This window comes from Pelodiscus sinensis, chromosome 3, assembly GCF_049634645.1.
Source record: "Pelodiscus sinensis isolate JC-2024 chromosome 3, ASM4963464v1, whole genome shotgun sequence".
NCBI classification, from domain to species: Eukaryota; Metazoa; Chordata; order Testudines; family Trionychidae; genus Pelodiscus; species Pelodiscus sinensis.
Window position 1 is genome coordinate 127,323,774 of NC_134713.1, and position 26,193 is coordinate 127,349,966.

The following is a 26,193-nucleotide window of genomic DNA, read 5'->3' on the forward strand; positions in this document are numbered from 1 at the left end:
GGAGGGTAGAAAGCTCTCCACCAGGGTGACCTCTCAGGCCAAATGGAGGAGGTTTTCCACTTGTCAGTCAGTCAGTCAGAAAAGGGGGGACCCCTTTTGAGCCCCATCCCCATGATCTTAGACTACCTCCTTGACCTCAGGCAACAGGGGTTGTTCATCTCTTCGGTGAGAATACACCTGGTAGCCCTTGTGGCTTTTCACCAGGGGGAAGGGGAAGCTCTATCTTCACCCATGTGATGGTTGAGCACTTTCTGCAGGGTCTTGATAGGCTCTATCCCTAGGTTAGGCAACCTTTTCCACAGTGGGACCTGACTCTAGTGCTCCAGGGACTCATGAGACCCCCATTCGAACCAATAGCTACATGTTCCCTCTCTCATGGAAGGTAGTCTTTCTCGTGGCTATCCCCTCAACTAGGAGGATGTCTGAGTTGTGAGCCCTTTCTTTGGTGCCACCATATAACCTGTTCTCTAAGGACAGGGTGAGATTGCGTCCACACCCCGCCTTTCTACCTAAAGTAGTGTCCCTGTTCCATATGTCCCAAGAGATTTTCCCACTGGTCTTTTGCTCTTTTTCATTTGCGTGCAGCTTAGGGTAAGCGCTTCATACATTAGATGTCAGGAGGGCTCTCAGCTTTTCTTTGGAGAGGACAAAGCAGTTTCATAGGCAGACCCAGCTCTTCGTCTCTATGACAGAGAGGATGAAGGGCCTCCCTGTGTTGGCTCAGTGCCTGTCCTCATGGCATGCTTTAAGGCGTGTTATGATCTAAGGGGAAAGCCGTCTTCCCCCCCCCTCCATGGCCCATTCTACCAGAACCCAGGCCTCCTCAATGGCATTCCTAGCATAGGTGCCAATCCTAGACCTCTGTGGAGTGGCTATGTGGTCATCGATCCATACTTTTACTAACCATTATGCAGGCTAGACAGGATGTGGCTGTTGGCAGAGTGGTGCTGCAGTCTATTTGTCCTTAGGTTCCAACCCCGCCTCGGTAGGTATGGCTTGGGAATCACCTAAGTGGAATGGACATAAGCAAGCACTTGAAGAAAAAATGATTACTTACCTCATAACGGTTGTTCTTTGAGATGTGTTGCTTATGTCCATTCCAATCCCAACTACCTCCTTTTCATCGGAACGTCCGGCGCCAATATGCCGGCGCCACTTCAGAGGGCTCACGGGCTGGCCCAACGGGTACTGCTAAGGGTAAAAAGCATCCAGAACTTGTGCACGCAGCACATGCACACCTAAGTGGAATGGACATAAGCAACACATCTCGAAGAACAACAGTTATGAGGTAGGTAACCGTTTTGTCTCTAAAGGTGCCACAGGACTCCTCATTGTTTTTGCACATACAGACTGACACAGCTATCCCTCTGAGACTAATAGATTTTGTGCAACTTAACCATAATTGTCATATTACTCATAATGTTCACTAATTCAATTTCAAAATGTGAAGGAAAAGAACATGAATTCAAACCTAAGTTCTTTGTTGTTAAAGGTATGTTCAAAAGCAAGAAGCTAAACAAAACTAAACATGATGGATTAAAAACAGCAAGCAAATGGTCTGGTAGCACTTTATGGATTGACAAAACATGTAAATGGTATCATGAGCTTTTGTGGGCACAGACCACTTCTTCAGATGACCGGAGTTATGATTAGAGGATAAGGAAACTCGAAATAATTAGGAGAAGTTTAGGGGGTTGTCTGTAAGCAAGAATAGGTTTTTCTCCCAGGGCTTCTCAGATAACCCCCAAACCTGAAACGTATTCTTTCTGATAACCATGCCACACAACTACATCATAAGCCTCCAGGAATCCGGCCCTGCAACCAGAAAAGATATCAACTCTGCCCACATATCTACACTGACCAATTCATCACCGAAGCAAACAACACTAGCCACAAAAATCAAAGGGTCATTTGACTGCTCCTCTAGTAATTTGATCTATACCAGCAAATGCCAACAGTGCCCCTCTACTATATATATTGGTCAAACTGGACGTTCTCTACGTGAAAGAATCAATGGACACAAATCGGATATATGTAAAGAAAATACTCAGAAGCCAGTGGCAGAACATTTCTGTTTACCTAACCATAGTCTCACAGATCTGAAGGTGGCGGTCTTGTCACAGGCCAGTTCCTCAAGCCAAATCCACAGGGAAAGCTTGGAATTACAATACATATGCAAATTCAATTCAATTAATTATGGACTTAAGATATGGGGTGGTGGAACCTTTATCAATGAAGGTGCTAACTACTTTCTGAATGGTATCCTTCCTGCCTTATCTATCCACTGACTTTGATCTTTATCTACTCCAGGTGTAGCACCCTTTCTCCTGAGACTTTATGCATAGAGTTGGGGAAGTGGGCGACAGAACATTCTCCCCCGCTCCCTCCCACACACTTCCCTTCTCCTATTTATTTCGAGTTTCCTTATCCTCTAATCATAACTCCGGTCATCTGAAGAAGTGGGCTGTGCCCATGAAAGCTCATGATACCATCTACATGTTTTGTTAGTCTATGAAGTGCTACCAGACCATTTGCTTGTTTTTTTTTGTTTTTTTTTTTCCTATAGCAGACTAACTTGGCTACCCCCCAAAGCTTCTGAACATAATTGATTAAAGTTGAGAAAAAATTAAAGGTTTAGTAGTGTTCTTTTGTCAAGCATATACATTATTTAAGATACCAGTTCATTTCTGCCTTTTTCTGCCTTTTTAGGTGTCTGTAAATAAAAACCATTTGTTGCTGTACAACCACAGAGTTAACCTGGAAAGAATAGATACACTCGGGATATATGGAAAAGTACAGATTCAGACTATAGGGTTTGTTTCTAATAATGTAAGTATCTGAATTGGATAACTGATTTTGGGGTGCTTTTCCTTATGTCATCCTACTGTACATTATGCTATTCTTAAGTAAGATATCAACAGTGAAAATGAAGTACAGGCAGTCCCCGAGTTACGCGGATCCGACTTATGTCGGATCCGCAGATACGAACGGGGATTTTCTCGCCCCGGAGGACTGGAGTGGCGGGACGCCTGGTCCCGCCGCCCGCCTCCTCCGGGGCGAGAAAAGCTGCTCCCCGTCTCCCTGGTCTGCTGCGGGAGCCAGCAGACCAGGGAGACGCTGAGCAAAGCGGCGGAGGACCCGGGCCGGACCGCGGCGCTTCCAGCTGATCTGGAAGCGCAGCGGGTCCGGCCCAGGTCCTCCGCCGCTTTGCTCCGCGTCTCTCTGGTCTGCTGGGGGGGACGCAGCTAGTGCTCCCCTCAGCAGACCAGGGAGATGTGGAGCAAAGCCTGGGGCCTGTGGTAGAGCAGGTGGGGCGCTGCCGGTTGGTCCCACAGCACCGCTCCTTGGCGCTACTGGACCAACCCGGCAGCACCCCAGCTACTCTGCCCCAGGAGTCCTGATTCAGCTGCTGCTGATCAGTTTCAGCAGTGGCTGAATCAGGACGCCTGGGGCAGAGCAGCTGGGGTGCTGCTGGGTTGGTCCAGTAGCGCCGAGGAGCGGCCGCGCTACTGGACCAACCCAGCAGCACCCGAGCTGCTCTGCCCCAGGCGTCCCCAAGTTAGCCGCTGCTGAAACTGACCAGCGGCTGACTACAGGAAGCCCGAGGCAGAGTTGCTCTGCCCCAGGCTTCCTGGAATCAGCTGCTGATCAGTTTCAGCAGCAGCTGACTTGGGGACGCCTGGGGTTCTTAAGTTGAATCTGTATGTAAGTCAGAACTGGTGTACAGATTCAGCAGCTGAATCTGGATGCCAGTTCCGACTTACATACAGATTCAACTTAAGAACAAACCTACAGTCCCTATCTTGTACGTAACCCGGGGACTGCCTGTAATACAGAAGCAAAATCTATATTTTATATACTGAAGTGTCTTCTTTTATATACTTAATGTCTTCTTAATGTCAGATAATGTCTTCTTCCTTAAATGTCAGATAAACAGTGTTATGTTGTACGAGTCAGAGTCTTGTCTCTAGTCTTGTCAAATTACTCAGTGTCAGAATGGTTTTTTTTTTTTTTTTTTTTTCCTACTATTTTGGATTTGAATCTACTTTGTTGGGGAGGGAAGCCCAGACTGAAAACTTACATCACAGTTAATATGAAAATCAAATTATATGCAGAAATAGGCGTAATTTCCTGCCCCCCAACCTCGCAGCTGGACACACAGACCAGAACGTTCAGCTGCTTGTACTTCAGAATGATTCTTGGAGCATCCTTCTCAGAATAATCTAATTCCAAACACTTGTACTAAAACAGAGTTAGCATTCTTTACAGAGCTTTTACTTGTAGAGGTGATCTTACTTTACCTACCAAAACAACTCTAAATTGGCTGATTGGATGGTGAGTGTACCTTTTTAGGTTTTGAGGCTGTGCTGTAATTCTTTGAGATAATTAGAACATAGTACTGTTCTCCATGTTTATTCAGAATCAGATTAAATTTGCTGCAGTAGACAGCAGAATGGGGATTATCAGCAAAACAGCGAGGGAATTGTCCCTCCTGCCACCAGTGCAGACACTGGCTAGTGAATGCAACAAGGCAGCACAGCACAATGGATTGGGGAGCAGTCCAGAAATGTAGTTAGGTGGGACAATGGTTCTCTCTGCCTCCATATTCAACTCTGATGCTTCCTTTTAACTGCCTACAAGTCCACCTACATAGGGGAAGAAAGGGGGCAACTGCCCTGGTGCCCGGAGCTTGGCAACCGGAGCCTCAGGCCCCACTGAATTGCCACCAGAATGCTGCTCCCTGTAGCTCTGTGGGCTGGGAGGGGGGGCACACTGTGATCTGGGCAGCACTAAGCACTGTGTACTCTCAGCCCCACCTCTTCTGCCCTCGTCCCCTTCCCTTCTGGGGGCATGGAGCCATGTCTTGCTCCAGGGCACATGGTGACTGTCAGGCCTGCCGTTTGCCTATGAAATAAAATTCCTCGGAAAATTCAGATGGTTTTTTTTCTTTCCTATGTGGGAGCTCCCTGGATTTTTACATCCTAATTGAAGTTTAATCTTCCTTATTTTCTGCCCAACCTCTAGTCTAATTTAAATGCTCAGGGTAATAAGTGTATTGAAGGGAGGTAGACCTGGGCCTGAGAGAAACAGGGACTGAACTCAGAGATGTCCACCAAGCTCTTTTATGTATGCAGCATGTATGTAGCTCTATATCTGGGTACTTATATGGCCCTCAACATCTAAAAACCTGATTAAATATTAACTTGAAGCTGAAGGTTTCCGTTTTGGAAAACTGATTCTGGGAGTAGTTTTGGGGCTAGCAGATGTTGAACATTTGGACATCTGCCTCAAAGTACAATACGAAAAGAAAAACATATAACTTTACACAATCATTTTCTTCAGTGATTAAGGAGTCCTGTGGCACCTTATAAACTAACAGATGTACTGGAGCATAAGCTTTCATGGGCAAAGACCCACGTAGTCAGATGCATGTAGACGTGGATCTTTGCCCGTGAAAGCTTATGCTCCAATACATCTGTTAGTCTATAAGGTGCCACAGGACTCCTTGTCACTTTGCAGATCCAGATTAACACGGCTACCCCTCTGATACTTCAGTGATTAAGAAATTACAAATTTTCTGCTTTTGTGCTTTCATAATTTTTTTTTTTTTTTTGCTGTTTTGAGGCTGACTATAGCCATTTCATTGTCTCCACTTTTCTGTTTTCCTTCACGACAAATGGGGACAGTCTGCTATCTTATGCAGTGGAGAAGAGAGGGGGCACTGAACCAAACAATTTGAGGTTATGTCTGGCCTGAAAGTGGCTAGGTCAAAGCTTGTTCCCATTTAACATCATCTTATTTAAGAGTCAAGTTATATGTCATGTAAAAAACCCCAGATTGCTAAAATCTTAAGGTCCTCTAGGATTTTATCCCTTAAAGCTTTTGCATAACTGCCTTCCTCATTCCATTTAGGAGCACTTAAATGTAGTATCTTCCAAACAAATCACATCAGTATTCTGAGGATCTGCCTGATCAGAAACATTCAGGGTGACCAGTCACATGCCTGTCCAGAGAAGGGCCAACATAGGGCTAGATTCTTTTAGATAGCACAATGTGGGTTCATAAATAGTCTTTTGAATAACTTTAACCATAGTCTCAGGCTTTCCATAGTAGTCCAAAGCCACACCCCTTTTTGTACAGTTCTAACAAACTTTAGAATAAGAATTCTAGTAAATGCGAGCAATGATCTCTAAATACCTTTTCTCTGCAGTTTTTACAAGGCTCTCAGTCATCATCTCTAGGAATAACAAAGATAAACTCAGCAAATGTATGTATGTATGTACGTACTGTGGTTATATGATCTTCCCATTCATTGATATTGTAGTTAATTTTAGTGTGTGTTATTTTTTGTAGGGAGAAGTTCCTGATGGTTCACAATTTGTAAGTATCTTTTGTATATGTAAATTGCAAATGTGAAATGATTAAAACATCTGGATCATTAAAAGCAACAGACCTTGTCCCTGCTGGCTCATCCTTGCAGGCAGCTGAGGCTGCCTATATGACATCTAGGTGATACTCCAGACCAGCACAGGCGGCTGATTGCAGAATCAGAAGCCTAGTGGTACATTTTTCACAACTCCAGGGCTGTAATTTTAACCATGAGCTTATTGCAGCTCAGTCCACAGCACAAATCAATTCCAGGAAGGGAAACGCCAAGCTGATGCTACAGGCAGGACATGTTTCTGAGCTAAGGAAAATAAAACTTTATTTTGTTATGCTGTCCAGCAGTAGCCATGGATGCAGAGAACGCCCTTAGAGAAAGTCTGCTGGATATAACTACTTGTGGTATCTGTCTGGAGTATTTTAAAATCCCACTGGTTAGTCAAAAGATTTTAAAAATAATTATGTATATTAAAAAAAAGAGATCCTGAAATGAACATGCATATTTGCCTTCCAACCATAACTAGATCATTCCAATGGTTTGTGAAAATAATTAATTAAAAGACATGGCAACTTTGAAAGACAGATTTTTTTTTAACATGTTTTTCAGATTATTTTAAAAGTACAAAAGCAGAGAAAGGCAATAGGGAGGTGACAGATAGAGGTCATCAATGTATACTTAAAGCCACAGATTATAACTGCATAGGGTTGCCTTTCCAGGTGGTTCCTTACGTTGCAAGGCTTAATTCTGCACTTCGTTCTGGACGTACAATTGTCATCAAAGGGGAAGTGAATAAAAACGCAAACAGGTCAGTAGATAGATACGAGTGTTCTTACATCCTAATAGCAGTTTACATTTTAACGTGTAATTCTGTCACTCTTCATTACTACTATAATTTAATATCTGAGTTATTCTGCCAGTCTGATTCTTCCCTACCTGCTGCAGCTGCCAGAGGACACATCTCCTCAGTATTATGAGAAGAGATCTGGATGTAGTTGTCTCATGAGCCATCAGTACTGCTTCAGTGCTGATGGCAGAACAGCCCCACAGCTGCTTAATGAGCCCCACCCAACCAGGGGCTCAGGACTTGTGCACAGAGCTGCCTAGTGTGGAGAGAGGCACTTTTCCCTACTGAAGACAGAGACCCTGCCACTAGGGACACATCCCCTCTTTACTGATTGGGAAAGACTCATGGCTCTGTCCTCAGCAGGGAGCTGCTGCTATCGCTGAGAGAGAAGTGCCCCTCCTCCCCGGGCCAGGCAGCTCTGTGCACAAGTCCTGAGCCCCTGCCTGGGCGGGGCTCATTAAGCAGCCGCAGGGCTGTGTTGCCATGCAGCTCAGAGGAAACGCTGCTCCAGAGTCAGCTTGAAGTGGAGTTGTTCCCTGACAAGTGACTTAAAAAAGATATTGTACCTAGCAGATCTGCACTCTGTGTAAGTTCGGGCCATAGCTGATCAGTTTAAAACTTACGTTGAGCTCTACAAAATATCAGTTGTGTAATGTGTTGACAAAATTTGCCAGCCAGCCAAATACCAGTGATGGAAACTAGTCTTCATCAAGCCCTATTCTACATAGGTGCATGATGCTTCAGTTCTAACACCTTCCCTTCTGGGGCAGATTTACTTCAAATGATGAAATGCATCATTGTTACTCTCCAACTATCTTGGAAATGTCCAGGATTCCCATCATAAATGCATTTTTGCATACTTATTCTACACATGTAGCCCTCTGATCAATGAAGCTTTATTGGAGCTTTCTAAGATCACTGACTGCAGTGACAGCCTCACCCTCTGTAAGCATGCTGAAAAACAATACTACATCCGAGCCAGAGATTCAGAGTTTTTATTCTCTCATCCATCACCAACCTTTGATAATGGAAGCGGTAAATGAGCACAATAGCCAACATTATGCTAAATCTACCCTTTAAAATAAGGACCAGAAGCAGCTCAATCTCTTTGCTGAGGATAATCCTTACAACTAAACGATCAGGCACTTCCGTCAAGCTAAGACTGCCATAAATTTAACACTTTTATTGTGTATTTGAGAGAGATGCGTTGTGAGCAATTCAAGATCAGCAGCAAGGAGGGTCAGTTCTTAGTGAGATCCTCATGACAAGCATCCTTAAAAGAAACTGATACTGCTGCATGGTCCATTTCCACTGTAATCATGATGTAACAAGCCACAGCTCCAACTGTCAAGGCTTCCCTATGAAGATACTGTAGAGAATATGCTTGAAGACCTTCTTTTGGATGATCACATAGATTTTTGGAGTCTACTAACTACTCCTTTCACACCTTGAAAGACTTGAAGGCTGCTCTTCAATTCACTGGGATTTATATGTCTGTAAACAAAGTTTAGCTAGTCTCAGACATCAGATATCTCACCCAGCTCATTTTTCTAGCTTCTGTAGGCCACCCAAGCTCTCAGCCATGAGCCCTGAATACTTAACAACAAAGACTGCGGCTGCCATAACTATTTCATTCCAGCCACCCTGTCATCCAAGTATGAGTTTTGATGGCTTGGTCAAGAGTCTGAACCACAGAGATATACTGCAGCATTATTCCCTCCCCCCCCCCCCCGTCCCTTTCCAATTTCAATCTGCCCGGGAAAACCTAACATCTTACAAATGGGTTCTGGAGGTTTTAACATGAGCAGCCCCACCTGCACCTTCTTTAAATGGTTAACTGGTTAAACAATGTTTAACCAATTAAATGGGAGTTTACATCCCTATTCCTGAGTCAGGAAATTTTCTTTCCTATGCACATTCCAGTTCCACTTCTGCTCAGCAGCAAAGGGTTTTATTCAAAATACCTTCTGGTCTGGAAAAAGAATGGGAGATAAAGGCCAATATTAGCAGAAACAGCAAATTCAAGATGGTGATCCTTGCAGTTATAATTCCCTTTCTAGATTCCAGGGATGGACTTATGTATCTTGATCTTCAGGACCCATTTCTTAAGCCATTGGGTCATATGGCAGCATGAGTCTTCATGATCCAGGCATGCCACGCTACAGTGCCATTGTTTCCACAGGTGGCTCAGAATCATCTGCAGCCTAATAAGCTGACTCAGACAGGTCTTTGTTCCCCATTGGGACTTGACCAGTTGTGCAAAGTCTGTGCAAGAGTTCCCTTTTTTCCAAGATCCTCCAACTGCTATTGTCACTTCAGACTCATCCTTCTTGGAGTGGGGAGAGCAAATCCAGGGAAAATGGTCTTCACAGGAGAGTCTTCTGCATATCCGCTTTCTGAGAGGAGTCAGGATGCTTCCATATCTGCCATTGATTCAAGCCAAATCCATCAAGATTGTGACAGCGTGGTCCACCTATTCTACACCAATTGACAGGGCAGAGAACACTCCTTACTTTGTGCTGAAGTAATAAAACTCTGAAATTTGTGCATAGCTACACAGATGTGGTTCTCAGCTTCTGGGTATACAGAAGACTGTTGACCATGGTAGCACCTCTGCCAGAATTTTGAGTGGGAATTGAATGCATGAGTCCTCATTAGCACAGTTCTAACTTTTTTTTTTTTTAAATTTCTTGAACTTTGCATTGGGTGCAGTGGCAAGAAGTTTTGATGAACAGTGGCTCTTGATCCACAATCTCTAAATGCTTTTCTCATTTCACTTCTCAACATAATCAAGCAGGACAAAACCAAGGTCATTTTAATTGCACCAACTTGGTCAAGACAAACTTGTTATCCTGGTCTCATTTGCTTTTCTTCTTGTGTTGACTTCAAATCAGTTGTCATGTGTTGTCACAGGATGCCAGACAGACCCTTTATCCCAAACTGGATGTTCTGTGGCTCCAGGCATGCTCTTTGATGGTTCTCTGGGTTAGAGACTTCCTGTTCAACATGTGCTGTTAACTCCAGAAAGAAGTCCATGAAACACACAACATCAGAAGGGGAGGAGATACTGCCTCTGGCATAGCTGCTAAGACGTTTCCAGTGTCTGCTCCTCTTTCCCTGGCTCTAGACTACCCATTGGATTTTTTTAAAAATCAGCTTTTACTAGGAGTTCTTGTTATGTGTTCATCAATGATTCCTCTATTCAAAGTTGATTTCTATCCTAGATTTACATATGGATCCTGAGATTGCTCAGGAATCCAATCCTAAAAGTACAGATTCTCCTGCAGTAGGCACAGACCTTTCCTGGTGGGTAACCCTCCTGCTGGGAGAAAGTTCTTAAGGTATACTTAGCAGCTATGATAATCTTTCATTTACAGGCAGAAGACTTTTTTGGGGGTTTTGCTCATTCTCTGGGTTCAGACTGCTGAGATCTGAAATCTTTTTCTACACATTAGAAAACAAACATACTCCCTATACAGGATTTGAACCCAGAGGGGAGCGCCCCAGGGGACACCGGCCACATACACCCTGCCCCCAGCCTGGCAAAGGGCTAAAACACCCCTGACAAAAACCCCACCCTCACCCCTTTGGCTGTGCTGTGGTGCTTCTAGTGAGTGCCCTAGAGCAGTGTGATCTACAATCAGCTGGCTGTGCTTTTCCTGCTGCAGCAGTGCTGGTAGGTCGGGGAGGCCATGGATTCCTGCTGCTGGCGCTCACCCTCCAACCCCATAGTACACCTGCTGATTGCTGGCCAGCCCTTCAAGCAAGGTGGCTGTACCTCGCACTGCTCTCAAGCCACATTGGTCTGGGGTAGAGGTAGGGGTGGGACCGTTCCTCTAATCACCAGAAACAGCATGGCATGGCTAGAGAGCAGTGTGAGTTGGGGCTACCTTGCTTTGCTTTCCCTGCAAGTTAGGGGCTGTTTGTAGTCTTCGGGCCAGTACTGGCCCTGCTAGTCCCCTCACCAGTGGCTGGCCAGCCCCTCCCACCTTGAAGGGAGCATGTGCCCCCTCCTCCCCAGCATTCCCTACTTGAACCTTATTCTTATGCAACATCACTTTGAACCATTGACTTTGTTTGTTGCTTGATCTATCCATGAAAATAGCTTTTTTGGTGGCTATCACTACTCACAGGAGGGTGAGAATTGGGAGCTTTACTGTCCGCCCCTCTCTTTCACATGTTCACCATCTTCTTTAAGGAAAAGGTCTTCTTGGGGCCACATCCTAAGTTTCTACCTGAAGTGTTGACTAACTTCATGTTGGACCATTCATCTCCAGTTTTGTTTTGTCCCTCAAAACTGCATCAGACAAGGAAGTTGCCTTGGATGGAATAAGGGTATTAGCCTTTTCTTTGGACAGAATCAAGCCATTCAGAAAGTGACTGACTGTTGGATTTATTTAGAATTCAAACAAAAGGACCCACAATCTCCACCCAGACTTTCAAGATGGATCCCTGGATGCATTATCTCATGTTAGGACTGTCAGCCTTCAGTCCCCTTGTAGATTGCTAGCCCACTATACAAGGTTGCAGTACAGTCTCATGGCATTAGTCATGAATGTTCAATTACTAAAATAAGCAGAGCTGCTGTCTGGACTTCAGTACATAGTTTTTCAAACTACTGTGCTTTGTTCATGTCTCTTTAGAGTTGTTACAGGTAGCAATGCTGTTTTGTCTTCAGTAGTAGACTTCCAGAGATTTCATCTGCGGGGACACTGCTCTGGAATCACTGTCAAAGGAACACTCATGGGGACACTATTCAATGGAGGAGAGATTATTCGCCTGGTGTAGTAACTGGAGTTTGAAAGGTCACCCAAATGGGTACTCCACTTAAGGGCATAGGTCCCCTCCTTCCCCACTGCATCAGTTTCTTCTGCGGGATCGTGTGAGAGAAGGAACAAAGACTACGTCTACACTTGCTCCCTAGTTCGAGCTAGGGATGCAGATGTAGCCAACCGAAATTGCTAATGAAGCGGGGATTTAAATATCCTGTGCTTCATTAGCATAATCTCGCCGGTACGCTATTCTGCTCGCCAGCTGATTCGAATCAGGAAGTGCGCTCTGTGACATTCGAACTAACGTGTCACGGAGCGCACTTCCTGGTTCGAATCAGCTGGCGAGCAGAATAGCGCACGGGCGAGATTATGCTAATGAAGCACAGGATATTTAAATCCCGCTTCATTAGCAATTTCGGTTGGCTATATATTGCACCCTTAGCTCAAACTAGGCAGCAAGTATAGAAGTACCTTAAGGGAGTTCACCCATGCAGCCCTATATAGCCTTAGTATGGGGCATGAAGGGTACATGCATGGGCCAAGGAGGTGCGGGGATGACAGACCTCTAAGGCAGTGTTTCTCAACTAGTGGTATGAGTACCCTCAGGAGTACTCGAGAGAAGGCTGGGGGGTACATCAACACAACTGAAATTTGGAGAAAATCAAATTTAAGTTTTGTAGTGCTTTTATTATTTTTGTACTTTTTACACCAAAAAAATCACTACTCCTCTGGGTACAGTTGTTTAAACAAATGTGTTGCAATGGTAGAAAAAAAATGTCTGAAAACTATAGGTACTGGGCGTATTTTTTTTTTTAAAGGGGGGGAGGAGGGTACTCTTTCTTAAAAAGGGGTACTTTAGAGCAGTGTTTCTCACTCTTATAAAGTACTGGACGTGCATGCACACCTTGTGTATGTCTAGACTACATGGCTCCGTCGACAGAGCCATGCAGATGAGTTTACTAGACATAGGAAAATGAAGCGGTGATTTAAAAAATCGCCGCTTCATTTACATCAAAATGGCCGCTACACTGTGCTGATCAGCTGTTTGGCGGCACAGCGGGGCCGTCTGGACCTTTTGCGGTTGACAACAGAAGCCTTTGTCGACCGCTCCGGTATGCCTCGTGAAATGAGGGATATCGGAGCCGCTTCATTTTCCTATGTCTAGTAAACTCATCTACATGGCTCCGTCAAAGGAGTCCTGTAGTCTAGACATACCCCTTAAGTGGAGCACACGAGCGCACACATCTTGAAGCGCTCAAGTTACTGCACAGACTAGTTACTCTCCTTTTGTGTTAGGACCAGGCCCGGAATATTTCAACCAAACTGAGTGTTTCAGAGAGAAAATGGGATTTGGGGAATGTCTTCCTTTAACACAGTATCAATAAATGCTACAAATCTATTACACTGTAAGCACCGCACATGTGCCAGTTGGACACAGCATTAAATAGTTTTTCCTGTCACAGGCAACACATTTTCAGTATGATGCTATGATGCTGACAGAAGACAAATGTGATCTCACAAATGTGTGATCTTTTAAAACTGATCCACAATAAATGAGGTGTAGCAGGAAAGAAGTACACTAAGAAAACTGTAAGAGTGCAATCTTAAACAGTTGTGCGCATGTTCAGTTACTAGCAAGATCAAGGCACTAGATTTGCAATTTTTCCAACTAGCATTTATGCCTAGATTTTTTTTCATTAAATATGCTGCACACATCTGGCATATATGCTGCCTGTTGCTATATGTAATCTTAATGTTTTTCAGCTTTGCTGTTAATCTGAAATCAAGCGACTCAAAGGATATTGCATTGCATCTGAATCCCCGAATAAAAACAAAAGTTTTTGTGAGAAATTCCTATCTTTATGATAGCTGGGGAGAAGAAGAAAAGGATGTCATTCATTTCCCTTTCAGTCCAGGAATGTACTTTGAGGTAAGGCTACTTCAATTAGGATAGAAAAACTCAACAATGTCTTTGTATTGAATGAAAACAGTTAAATGATACCCTTTCAATTTCATGTAGCTAGCATGAGTTAGAATTACTGGTACAGTAACCGTTTGGGACAAACTAAAAAGCAACTGAAGATAAACTTGATTCCAAATCTTATTGCTGTGAAAAATTTCAATCCTCTCTCATGTTCAGACAAAAGAGAAAGTGCCTGAATTAACCTTTAATAGTTGTAAACAGTATCTTCAGCAAATTGTACTCTGTCCAACTTGGGTTATTTCCTTTGCAATTTTAATTTTTTTTAACTTTAAGGTCCTACCTAGCCAAGTGTTTTTATACAAGCACATTTTTCACAAGCAGAAACCAGGATTCTCTGCTTCTGAATTAGACCACCAGTCTTCACTTTAATCAAGTTAAAACCTAACTAAAAATCTGTTCCCTCTTTTTGCTTTCAGCTGTTACTTTTTTGTGATGTTCATCATTACAAGGTTGCCATAAATGGTGTGCACATCCTGGAGTATAAACATAGATTTAAACAGCTTGAAAAGATCAACGTATTGGAAGTTACTGGAGACATTCAGTTATTGGATGTAAGGAGCTGGTAGCATTATACAGATTTTCACCATATGTTAACCTGTAATTCTTCCTCCCCGGCCCCCATGTCTCTCCCTCAAGTACGTACCGGTATTGAATAGTCCAGATCCTTGTCCTATCTAAGTTTCTGTACTGGTGCTGATCAGAAAGTTGAGCACCAGGAGTTATAATCCTATTAGATTAAGTCTTCCTCAGTTTTCAGTATTGTGGCAAACTAAAGTCACATTATCTGCTTCACTAGTCATAGATCTCCTGACATATGAAGAATTGTTATTATACTTAATATAATGCAATATTTACAGTATTCCTAATAAGTGCAAAATATTTTGTATACTAAAACTGGTTCCCAATCTTTGTTATACTGCAGACCAACAAACCCAATCACAAACTTTTGGCAGACTGGTAATGTTTGCAAATTCACATTCATTATGCAAATACTGAAAATGCAAATAATGTTACCAGTTGGCCTGAAGCCCTGGGCCCCCGAGCTGCTGCAAACAGCCAGCTTCAGCTCCAGCACATGCGATGTGGGGGGCAGCTGAAGCCAACTGTTTATGGCATCTCTGGGGGATAGGGTACACCCCAGCCCCTTAAGCCTTCCAGTGCCAGCCCTAACCCCTTCAGCCCCCCAGCACTAGCTACTGACCCAGGAGTCCCCTGCATCCAACCCTCCCCTCAGGCCTCCTCAGCATCTGAGAGGAGATCCTGTCCCTGGTTGGCTGAGAGGCGGGGCAGGTCATGCCTCTCCCAGCAGGCGCAGCAGGCGGTGAGGTGCTGGGTGGTGTTGTCCAGCCCCCTGAGCTGCTGTGGTCCAGAAGCAAGCGGTTTACGGCCTGGCAGTTGGGAACCATTGTTATAACATGCTAATAACTATAAAGTCAGTATTGTCTGTTGATAAAAGTTGGATTGGAACATCTGAAAATGGATTGTCAACCCTTAAGGGATCTAATCAAGTTCTAAGTGTATTTTAACCCTCATTGTTTATATGCAAAGTTAATTGGAAATTACATAGAAATAATGTACTCTAATTTAGGGAAAGCATATTTCAAGCCTAGGTGCTTTATTTTTTTAAAAATGCTGATTTAACTGTTGAAATTAGTAGCATTGGACCAGTGTAAACCTGAAGAAATGCAATGGTGAATCAGAACCCAGCTATATTAAAGTAGCTAATGTTAGTGTTCTCTATACATCTTGAATAGATAATTCAATCCCAAGCTTAAAATATTTAACTGAAGCTACCTCACACAACATGGCAGCTTGGCTAAAAAATTTTGACCCCTTTCCTAATGGTATTTTCTTGTCTGTTGCACTATAGTACTAGAACACGATACTCTAAGCCTTTTCCTTGACTTTGGTAGTCATGTCAGTCCTGTACCCAAGTGGCCTAAGGTTAGCCCGTACAAAAAGTCCTGGCTTTTATGATAGAATTCTGTAATTTTAGCTGAGAACAAAGTCAAATATCACGGTCCTGCAATTTTGCTAGCTCTTTTCAAATTTTGGAGATGCCGGACTACAGAAGAGATGTTAAAGAGCTCTTATCTTCCTTTTTAATTCAGGTTGCTCAAGAATAGAAGTAGCTATCATATCTGGTTATTTAAAGGATGTGGATCCATGGATAATATGCATTAAATCTGATCTGAGAGCAAATATTCAGTATGTTTTTCATCAATGGGATAGTAACTAAACTTTTGATTAAGTTGCACTATAATATGCTGACATACATTTGTAAGAAAATGCTGATTAGCATATATATGGATCCCCAAAGCTATTAACAACATTGCCTGAGGAAATTTTTGTATTAGGCCAATTTAAAAATGCCTATACTGCACGGTATGTTACACTGGCATATAATGTATGTTTACTTTTCACCATTCTTTTAATTAAAAGTACATTCCAGCTAAAACATGCTTCTGTTAAACAGCCTCCTCTAAAAACATTTAATCTCACCCTAAGAAAAGCTGGCAGTTATAGAACTGGCATTGCTTGGCTAGCTAAAGAACAACAGGTGAACATCATTATCAGTTCACTTTTCTCCTGAAGTCTCTGCCTAAGTTTGACTTTATACTGTTCCAACTGAAGGATTTACAAAGTTCTTATTTTGTAAACACCTTTAAAGTTGGAATCTCTTACAGTCATCTGTCTCAAGTATGGTCAGTCTTAAATGAGTATTGCTGGCTTCTTCACTTATTTTCTTTCATAGTTAAAAAGAAAGAACAGGACTAGAACAGATAATTTCTGTCTATTCATCCTTCATTGAAAATCTGAAACCCAGGTAGAAAACTAGCACATATAGACAGAATGCCTGACTAATAGATAGGTGTGCACATAGTTTAAGAACTTAATACATTCGCATGGTAACACGTGCACACCCTTGTGGCATATTGGATTTATGGCATAATGGTGATTAGAGTAATCATGTTTTAAAGCAAAATTAATATTTTCTGTACCTGTTTATTATTTGAGATTATATGTCTAATCTGGTATAATTGAGACTCAAATCCCACAGCATATAAAGGATGAGTGATTTATATTCAAGTTAGTCCCTGTGAAGAAAACATCTCACAAAAAATGTAGCTTCAAGTAGTCAGGGACTCTGCTATTGGAAAATGCTCTGTCACCATGAATGACTAAAAAGCTGCAATATGAACTTAGTTTTTTTTTCCTATTAAGAGGGGGGGAAAAAAAAAAGTCTGTCCCTTCTAAAACCTTGCAGCACATTTTATGAGAATTCACTCCCATTGTCTTTCCTAAACTGAATTCTGAATATAGAAGATCAAAGACAAAGTTACAAAAAGCCATCTTGTAAAATGTACAGTTTATTAATTCTGGAAATTTTAATGACTCTGTATAATGTACAGGTAAGATCTTAGCATTCTATAACATTACTCTTAATTGGAACGATATAGTAACTTTGTGACAGTCTTATTAGTTCTTATAAAACTTTCACCTCTTATAATTTAGGCTTCACGACAAACAAGTAAGGGTGTTTCTTAGAAGTAGCTTTGGAGTGATTCTCCTAAAATGACTTCTAGTTGCTGAATTGTCTTCTGGCACTGGTGTTCTACTTCTTCACATTCATCTAAAAAGCAAACATTAATGAAGATATAACTAACATGTATGCCCATCTCCACCCTCACAGCTTTTATGTTGTAAGATCTCCACACAACCCGTTTTTTGTATATGTCTTTTCACATTGTATACATTTGTGGGCGGGGACTGTCTATAGTATTTAGGAAGCACTTACTGTTTTGGGGCATTAAAGACTAGTGCAATAAAAATAATTTTGAAGTAAAGTGTTTTTTGACTTACGGAAGTGCTGTAAATGTAGTAACCTTTCATAAAAGCCGGTTGTAAAAGCAGTGCCATAGTAACTGTTTGAGACTTAAGTGGTGCAGAGGCCAAAGGCACAGAGGTGAATTCCCATCAGTTTATAGCTGTGTCCAGTAGTTAAGAAATTAAAATTCCACTGGCACCTCAGATGGCAAGGCTCAGTATACTAATTAATGCAATGAGTTAATATGATGGCTAACTTAATTCTTTAAAAAAAGTGACTAACACTCAAAACAGTGATTTTTTTTCCCATGGTGGACCACTGCTTTTGTTAAAGGTTGTTTTGTATTATGCAAGTATTTCAGCATGAACATTGCAAATCTCCTGGTTATCAACTGAAGCATTGTAGGACATTACCTTCCATTAGCTCAGCTAAGAACGGGATGGATTCTGGCAACAGCACCATATAGTTCTCTTTTAGTTTCCCTGCAAGGTCTACCAAAGTAAGCAAAGCTGCAAATCGGACCTGTAATTAAAAACAAACAAACAAACACTATATATGGAAACAAGCATTACACCATATTCTCTGAAACATACCTTTTAATATACATCTTTGACCAATTTAGTTCCTTCTCCATTCTCTGCCCAGGGCTTTTACTTGGTGTAGTGATTTCTGGGAACTGAAGTTTGCTAAGTGACTGAGCTGGAGAGACTAATGCATTTCATTCTAACATATACAGTCACACCTCACATGGAAGAAAACAGAAAATCAGCCAAGAATTAAGCCTACTTGAAGGGATAAAGGAGGGGGTGGGTCTGCTGGCAGGAAGACATTTTTAAAAGTTATCTGAACTCCTTTTTGAAGTTACAAAAAATTTTCCACTTGCAGTGAGTCCTGAAGCATACCCAGCAGGTTGTTAATTCTGGGCCACAGGGAATGACAGAATGAAAAGATCCTCATCTAGAACACCTCTACATTAGCTCGGTTGAGTTTTAGCACTTCTACGGACTACAGTTGTGAATCCGAGATGAGAGAGACATTTATTTTTAAGGGAATAATTCCAGATCATTTAGAACTTCAAGTGTAGGCCCAAGCTGCAACTTAAGTACGGTCTACACTACAGAGCTAGTTTTAGAGCACTATCCTAAGTGTCAATTCAGGATGGGAGGCTCACTTCAGTGGCCTGGGTAGACATACCCTAAGTGTCAAGACACACATCATGGGGGCCTATAAACATCCAGCATGGTTTATGGAGCCTTGATGTTTGTGCTCTTGATATATCAGCCCTCTTAATAAAACAACTGCTGCATTCCATGTCAGTTTTAGACTCGAGCTTGTCTCAAGGATAGCACCAAATGGAATGCATTATAGAAGTCATTTCACAACAAAAAGGACAAATAAACGTAACGAAGTTCACACACACAAAATAAGAGGTCTATGTACAAGAAAGGAAAGGTGGGCTCCTAATCCTAGATTGGGGTCCAATGAGACTTAGACTACATAGGCTGTATTAGCTTTTGAAGTTGTGACAACATTTACTAATTCTTCCATTTGTGTTCCACAACCTATCAAAACTAGCCCAGCCTTAGCCAGTTTGTCCTCAACACAAAACAGTTGCTGCATCAGCATGTCTACCAGAAGTAGAGCTGGGTGTTATCAATTTACTGAAGACCTCACAGCCTGCCCCACCTCATTATCCACCCGTAGGGCCCGATATACTTTGGCATAGATTAGATTTTTACCCATAAATGTAGATTTCAGCCCATACACTCCCCCCCTCCCCCAAAGAAAACAAATTATTTCCTTTGGCAATCAAAATGTACAGATTGGCAAAGAAAGAAAAAGGCTAAATGGGAACATGAGAGTTTAAGAATATTTACTTTGTGTATTTTGATGTGTGTGTTACTGCCTACCCATGCCTCTGAGAAGGTTGCTGCTTGCAGATAGCTGCCCAGGGTGAGCATCCCTCAGATCCAGTACACTCCTGCATCCAAACTCACTCCCTTTCAGTTAATTGTCATTTTTCCATTTAGCAGCACACCAGATTCCTCAATGTGCCAAATAAAAAAAGCTTTTATTGTATTATAAATATGGAACATGAGCAAAAGACACAGCAGACCCATGCTAAACCATAGCTGAATCATGGAAGGCTGAAGAATAGATCCTGCAAACATAAGCTGCAGATATCCACAAATTTGCTGGGCCCTACTGATGAACAGTTGCCCAGAATTGTTTTCTGGCATCCATTCTGAAGCTATTCCATTCACACTACAAAAAGGATCATTTGTATTAACAACAACGTGTTATCATAAAGAGCAAATTTCATGTCAAGCAATGACCCAGCCAACCCACAATCTGCTATGTATGTACAGCAGTTGAAAATATTCAACCAAGATAATCTAACTTCATACCTTAGGTAAGGTGTGCCTTGTCTTCAGCAGAATTTGGTAGTTTAGTGGTTTCCATAGAGAATCATCTGCCATTGCAATTGAAAACTGAGCTATACATGGAATTAAGTGCATGGTCACTCTTTCTTGGAACTTCTCTTCTCCTCCAAGCATGTTTTCTAGCTGCAGGAGTAAAACGATCACAAAGCAAGTAAGACACAAACACCTAAATGTTTAACTGAGGTATAAAAACCTCTGCTGCCCTCACTCTCCAACATCAGGTTCACTTTTCTCAACGCGAATTTGGAGCCTAGTGGAGTGAGATTTTAAAGGCCAAAGTATTAATGAATATAAAGATGGTAATCTAAAAAGTTAGCTTTAAAAGTACTGATTCTCCTAAATTCTCAGCTATGAACTCCCTCCTGGGATTAGGATTTAATACCACTGTTTACTAGCGTGTGAAAAATTCAGGGTTAGTCCATTGAGACACCATATCTTTGACTGATAAATATGGTCTGAGTGCCTGTAGAGGTAGTGCACTTGGCATGCAGGAATTGGGGGAGGAGACAGAAAGCACCTCACTGTGCAGGAGTGACTCATCCAAGTGGGCAGTGGTGTTGCATGACAGAGCAGTTTAAAAAGGTATGAGCCAGTGAGAAGGGAGCCAGAAACTCCTGAGCTTTGAGCAAGTCACTTAATCCTGCCAGTACGCCATTGAGGTAGGTAACTATTAAATTTTTCTATTTTGTAGATGAGAAAACAGGTGCAGGGATTATTTAAGTAACATGCTGAATTGCTTTGAAGACAAATACTAAATAACATGATTATTAAAAATAAAATGGGAACAGGGAGAGATTAATCCAAATAAGGACAAATCTATGACTTATTAGAATATAATATGAACCTTTAACAGTCAACAATACACATTTTAAATGAAATGGGAAAACAATACTTAAATAATCCAGCAATCATGTCCTTTCAATATATGTGTAAGTACCTGATCAACTAGGGGCACCATCAAGGTTTCTGCTCTCTCTTTGCTTACAAAACGCTGGGTGTCAAAGAGGAATATTTTGTACAAACAGTCTAGGATGAACTGCAGCAATAAGCAGCTCTTCTCAGTGCTGTTCTCGGAATCAAAGAAAGCTTCATCTGTATATGGGGGAAAAAAGGGAAGAAACCATGAAGAAGCCACTTCCTCTGCAAACACTGGGAATTAGAATTATTAGCTGTTCATCATACTGGAACTGGCAATAATGAAGGGAGAGATTACTTAGCAGGCAGTGTTACCATCACGCTCAAAGAAATGAGAAGTAAACGGCCCATGGCCTGGATATTATATGTGATTATATCCAATCCACACATCCCTGTGAAATACAATATGCAATTCGGCCTTTTAGCTCACTGCATTTCAATTTACCCTCTTAATTTTTTTCCATCCATGTGCACAACAAATTTTGTTATGTGCAGAGGCACGTGTCAATGCTCACCACCAATGCTGTCAGCTGTGGGTGCTTTGTTAATCAGCTGGGTGGAACCTGAACCTCTCCTGGGTGGTGGCCCAAGTGCAGTTTACTGGGAACACTACTGCAGTTTAGAACAGTGCTTCAACCTGGAGTTTCCAACTTCATTACACTGCAACCCACTTCTGACAAAAAATTACTACACAATCCCAGGAGGACGGGCCAGAGCCCCAAGGTCTCAGATCTGGGCCTGTAAACTGATCCCACACCCTGGGCTAAAGTCCTCAGGCTTGGCTTTGGCTTCAACCCCAGGCAGTGGGACTCAGCCCCCAGCAAGTCTACTATTCCGGCCCTGGCAATCCAAAATGGGGTCATAATCCACAATTTGAGAACCGCTGCTTTGTTGCTGCTGCTGGATGTGGACTATAGCTGGGGAGGAAGGGGAACACAAAGCTTGTGGGAAAGGGGGTATGGATTAGCTAAAGAACTTGACAATCAGCACTACTGACCTACTAGCTGGTTTTCTAGAGCCTGAGTTTTGAAATGGGGAAGGGAAATGAAACAAAACCAGCACTAGATATTTCACTGAGTAAGTTGGAGGCCTGAGCATGGCTGGTGTGTTGTATGTGGGCATGTCAGAGAAGGCAATGAGGGAAATACAAGAGAGCAGGGGATTGAAATAGCCTGCATTCATCCCACAAGTGCAACTTTGGCTGACTTCAAGAGAAATTTCCTGAGTGGAATGACTTTTCCCTTAGATAAAGAATATTCTTCCTTGGGATTTCTGTCCCACACGCTCCTAATGAAGATGTCCTTTTGCATCCCCCAGAACGAGTAAGTCACCATGGTGCAAGATGCAAGAGAAAGCAGGAAGAAAACATTTTACAAAACAAGGTGGCGGGGAGCACGCAGACATCGCAGATTTACAGTGATATTATATTTCAACTGTTCCTTCTTTTACAATTATATAATAATCGGAGACTTACCAGTTTTGGAGATGTTTATCTGGTTCAGGGTGTCAGCAAAAGGCTTCACTAAATTACCAGCAAACAGGGTGAAAAGACCCTTGAGCTTGTCTGCAATACAATCAGCTAACCGATAGAATGTCAACAGTCTGTCTTTTGAGGTGCCCTCTGATTTGGACCAATCATATAACTGAAGAGAGAGAAAGAAGTTTTTGCTACATTTACACAGCTGTAAATGCAGATGTGCAAACACCAATGGGCTATATTCAAAATTCCTACCTTGAAGAAGAGGGGTCTAAAAGAAACCTCCGAAAGCTTCATGACCATGCTAATTAAACAGCTAATAATATGAGTCTCTGTTCTACTGACTTCCTCCAGATCATCCTAGAACAAGTAGAAGATACAATTCAAAATCTATACAGTAAGACTCACTCTGACGAGCAACCTTTAACAAAGTTTGACTTTATTGCTACTATGTTTAGGTCCAAGATACTTGTGTAGCTAAAATTTTCTATTCACAAGGAGCAATCTCTCACTGCACTTTTCTTGTAACTGAATACACAATTCTCAAAAGGTGCAGAAAACGCATTTAAGCAGGAACCCTATGACACAGTCCTATAAAGAACTTCTAAAATTAACATATAGTATATAATTATACCCATTCTTGCTCTAAGAATTGACAATACTCCACCTGTGAGTGCTCTGTTCTGAAGTCCAGGGCTTTCATGAAAAATGCTGTCAACTCAGACTGATGGGAGATGAGCTGGTTTCTCTCCATAGCTGCAATGTGCTCTTTAAGAATGTCCATAAGGGGACCCACACGGTTCTGTACAAGATCAAACACAGCTGTGTTACCCCATGGTTAAAAAGAATTAATATCCATAGATCATCAGATCAAATGAACTCCTTCCACAATTAAAAAATATATATATATATATATATATATAGGTGAGAAATCATTGTCTTTAAACAAAACTTTCCATTCACAATATTAGAAGCTCTGAATCTGCACCATTAAGAACCCAAAAGGTGCATCTGACTAAACACAAAACTGATTTTCATTGCCCAAACCAAGAGAAAAATAAAAATGTTGACAGGATGTAAATAACCAGGGTTTAATTCTCTCCCTACTTCTACTAATCTAAAGAACTATCAATAAAGGGTCAAGAAATGTATGGGTTTTTTTAAACAATTTATTACTTAAATAGACAGTGTCCCTTTATAGAGTTTGGCTTCCCTCCCCAGTCCTGACAACAAAACTTAAAATGCCCTCACATGAGATAGTACCAAGGCTCAAAGGAAAGTTGTGATTTCTAATGTACAGTAAAACTCCAATAGTCTGGCATCAAAATGTCAAGAACTCCTGTCCAGCGAATTAAAAAAACCAGCCGCTCAGCACATGTGCAGGCTGTACCCGGACTGAGCATGGGGGGGGGGGGGGAGGAGAGGGGAGTGGGATCGGGATGGTGTTACAGTATGGAGAAGAGCGTTTTGCTTCAGCGAAGGGGAAAGGAGAGTGGAGGAGGAGGAGGATCAGGTTACAGCAGGGAGTAGAAGTGAAGAGGAAAGGGGAGGGGAGAGGGAGGAAGATTGTGTCCCAGCCAGCTGTTAAGCTGTGCAGCTGTACCAGGACCTCCCGATACTCCGGCACCACCAAGGTCCCAAAGGTGCCGGATTATCAGAAGTCTACTGTATGTCCCTAGCAAATAATCAAAAGCCTTCATGAACAGAATTGTTTCTTATACTTGCCATCTCGCCTGTCAATACTCTAGGCTGGTGGATTCCCCCCTGTTCTAACTTCTCTGGTTCAGGACAAAAATGCATATTTAAACTACAATTACATTTCCATTCACTTTACTAATGAATTAAAAAAATTGTAACCTTCCAAACATTTGCAAGTTCACTGTAACACTTGGTAATCGCTGGCAAGAGAACTCTGGGACCAAGCTTTGTAGCTAACGTGGTTTTCAGTGATGTTATACGGAGATTAAGCTGGGATGAAGGACCCATTTCCACTACAATCCTTTCCAAGCGGACAACCTATCAGAAAATCCAAGAACAGTAAAATGAATCTTTTAAGAGCAGATTTCACAAAAACCTCTTCCAGAAAAATATTTCAGTCTAGAACCCAAAAAAGCAAACACCTACCTAATTTTACAAGACTTATACTTAAGCCAGGTCCACACTACAGGGGAAGGTCATCTTAAGGTACGCAATTCCAGCTATGTAAAAAACATAGTTGGAATAAATGTACCTTAAGCCAAACTTCAGCACCATCCTCACAGAGGGAGGTGGATGGGAGAAATACTCCTGTTGACTTCCCTCACTCATTGCGAGGAGTAGGAGTACTGGAGCCAATGGAAGCACCTTCAGCGTTCGATTTAGTGGGTCTTTAATAGACTGTCGATCTTCTCGCAAGTGAAGACTAGGGATGTAAAATTCTGTTTCATTAGTTAACCTGTTAACTAAGTTGAAGTTTAACAGGTTAACTGATTAAATGGGGGCTGGCAGGACAGTGGGGGTAGATTCCAGCCTGCTGAAGCCATCTCCTCCCACTCCCCCCCATGGCTGGGATGGAGCAGCCCCCATGCACACAGGCAGGGAGTTGGCAGCCTCATGCAAGGTGGAAGCAACCGCAGTGAGAGATGTGTGTGTGTGTGGCGGGGAGGGGGGAGGAAAGAGTGCTGCTCCCAGGTACTAGGTAACTGGTTACCCATTCACACCCCTAGTGGAGAGGTGGCCTTAGTTTAATTAGCACATGGAAAAGCATTTTGGAAATGAAAAACACTACATTATTGGTAAGAACAACTATTAAAAACGAAGACATCTTAGCTGACTCATATTGGATTCTTGATTAGTTCAGCTGTCTATTACCATTTTAATCATCACATCCATTCTATGTATAGAAGATGGAGTTTTTATTAATATATGTATTTGATCAACCGACTGGGGTGAAAGAAAAATTCTCAAAATTTACACCCATATCCTAAAGTAGCAAGCTAAGTCTCTGAATGTTTAGAATAAAACATCAGCTGCATAATTCCATTAAAGAGGCTGAGTAGAAGTTAGATTTCCCCGGCCATCCCAATGGCAAAATTATAATTTTAATTCCATGCAAAATCCTGCACGACCTCCCTAATTTGAGCCTCCTTATTCTTGCCCTTTCCTCCATATTACGATAATGATACCTCACCTGCAACAAAGTATCCAACAGATAGGGACTAAGGAAGTGTGCTAGTGTTGCCACAACTTGTAACAGGGCAGTGACTGCGCTAAGTAAGTAAATCTCATTGGAGAGGAGTTCCTTTTTGTGTTTCAGGGTCTTCAGTAATGCCGGCATCAGCCTGAAAACAAGCAAGTGTAACATACAGAAAGGTAAATACACTGTCAGTTGTAAATTTGGAGGCAAATAGGCCCCAATCCAGCCTATAAACTACAGGCACAACTTTCATGTTTAAAATGTAGACATGCACAAATTCAGTCTATTTTTTGAAAATCTGGCCTGCTTGGATTCATTTGTCTATTCTATTTCTAAATCGAGAAGAATGCTCATTTTAAAGGGCCTAC

The 26,193-nt window shown here is 42.2% G+C and overlaps 2 protein-coding genes across 6 annotated transcripts in view; one reads left to right on the forward strand and one right to left on the reverse strand.

Annotated features, from left to right (window-relative positions):
- Nucleotides 1-22,654, forward strand: part of LGALS8 (galectin 8) — a 35,543-nt gene extending 12,889 nt beyond the window's left edge. For 2 of the 5 annotated variants that reach the window (XM_025184128.2, XM_075924809.1), the window contains exons 5-10: nucleotides 2,710-2,829; nucleotides 6,212-6,268; nucleotides 6,355-6,381; nucleotides 7,102-7,190; nucleotides 13,766-13,931; nucleotides 14,402-17,833. In XM_025184128.2, the coding sequence (XP_025039913.2) occupies nucleotides 2,710-2,829; nucleotides 6,212-6,268; nucleotides 6,355-6,381; nucleotides 7,102-7,190; nucleotides 13,766-13,931; nucleotides 14,402-14,551 (609 nt within the window). In that variant the 3' untranslated portion in view covers nucleotides 14,552-17,833. Of the gene's footprint in view, nucleotides 1-2,709; nucleotides 2,830-6,211; nucleotides 6,269-6,354; nucleotides 6,382-7,101; nucleotides 7,191-13,765; nucleotides 13,932-14,401; nucleotides 17,834-22,490 lie in introns of those variants that run through there. The other 3 variants (XM_075924811.1, XM_025184130.2, XM_006122072.3) reach the window with 3 other exon arrangements.
- The window catches only part of HEATR1 (HEAT repeat containing 1), a 55,089-nt gene continuing 46,234 nt past the window's right edge, over nucleotides 17,339-26,193 (reverse strand). Inside the window, exons 37-45 of the mRNA XM_075924808.1 lie at nucleotides 25,820-25,970; nucleotides 24,508-24,666; nucleotides 23,318-23,452; nucleotides 22,906-23,010; nucleotides 22,648-22,816; nucleotides 21,196-21,350; nucleotides 20,223-20,381; nucleotides 18,228-18,336; nucleotides 17,339-17,619 (exon numbers count right to left, since the gene is read on the reverse strand). Of these exons, the coding sequence (XP_075780923.1) occupies nucleotides 17,531-17,619; nucleotides 18,228-18,336; nucleotides 20,223-20,381; nucleotides 21,196-21,350; nucleotides 22,648-22,816; nucleotides 22,906-23,010; nucleotides 23,318-23,452; nucleotides 24,508-24,666; nucleotides 25,820-25,970 (1,231 nt within the window). The 3' untranslated portion in view covers nucleotides 17,339-17,530. The remainder of the gene's footprint in view (nucleotides 17,620-18,227; nucleotides 18,337-20,222; nucleotides 20,382-21,195; nucleotides 21,351-22,647; nucleotides 22,817-22,905; nucleotides 23,011-23,317; nucleotides 23,453-24,507; nucleotides 24,667-25,819; nucleotides 25,971-26,193) is intronic.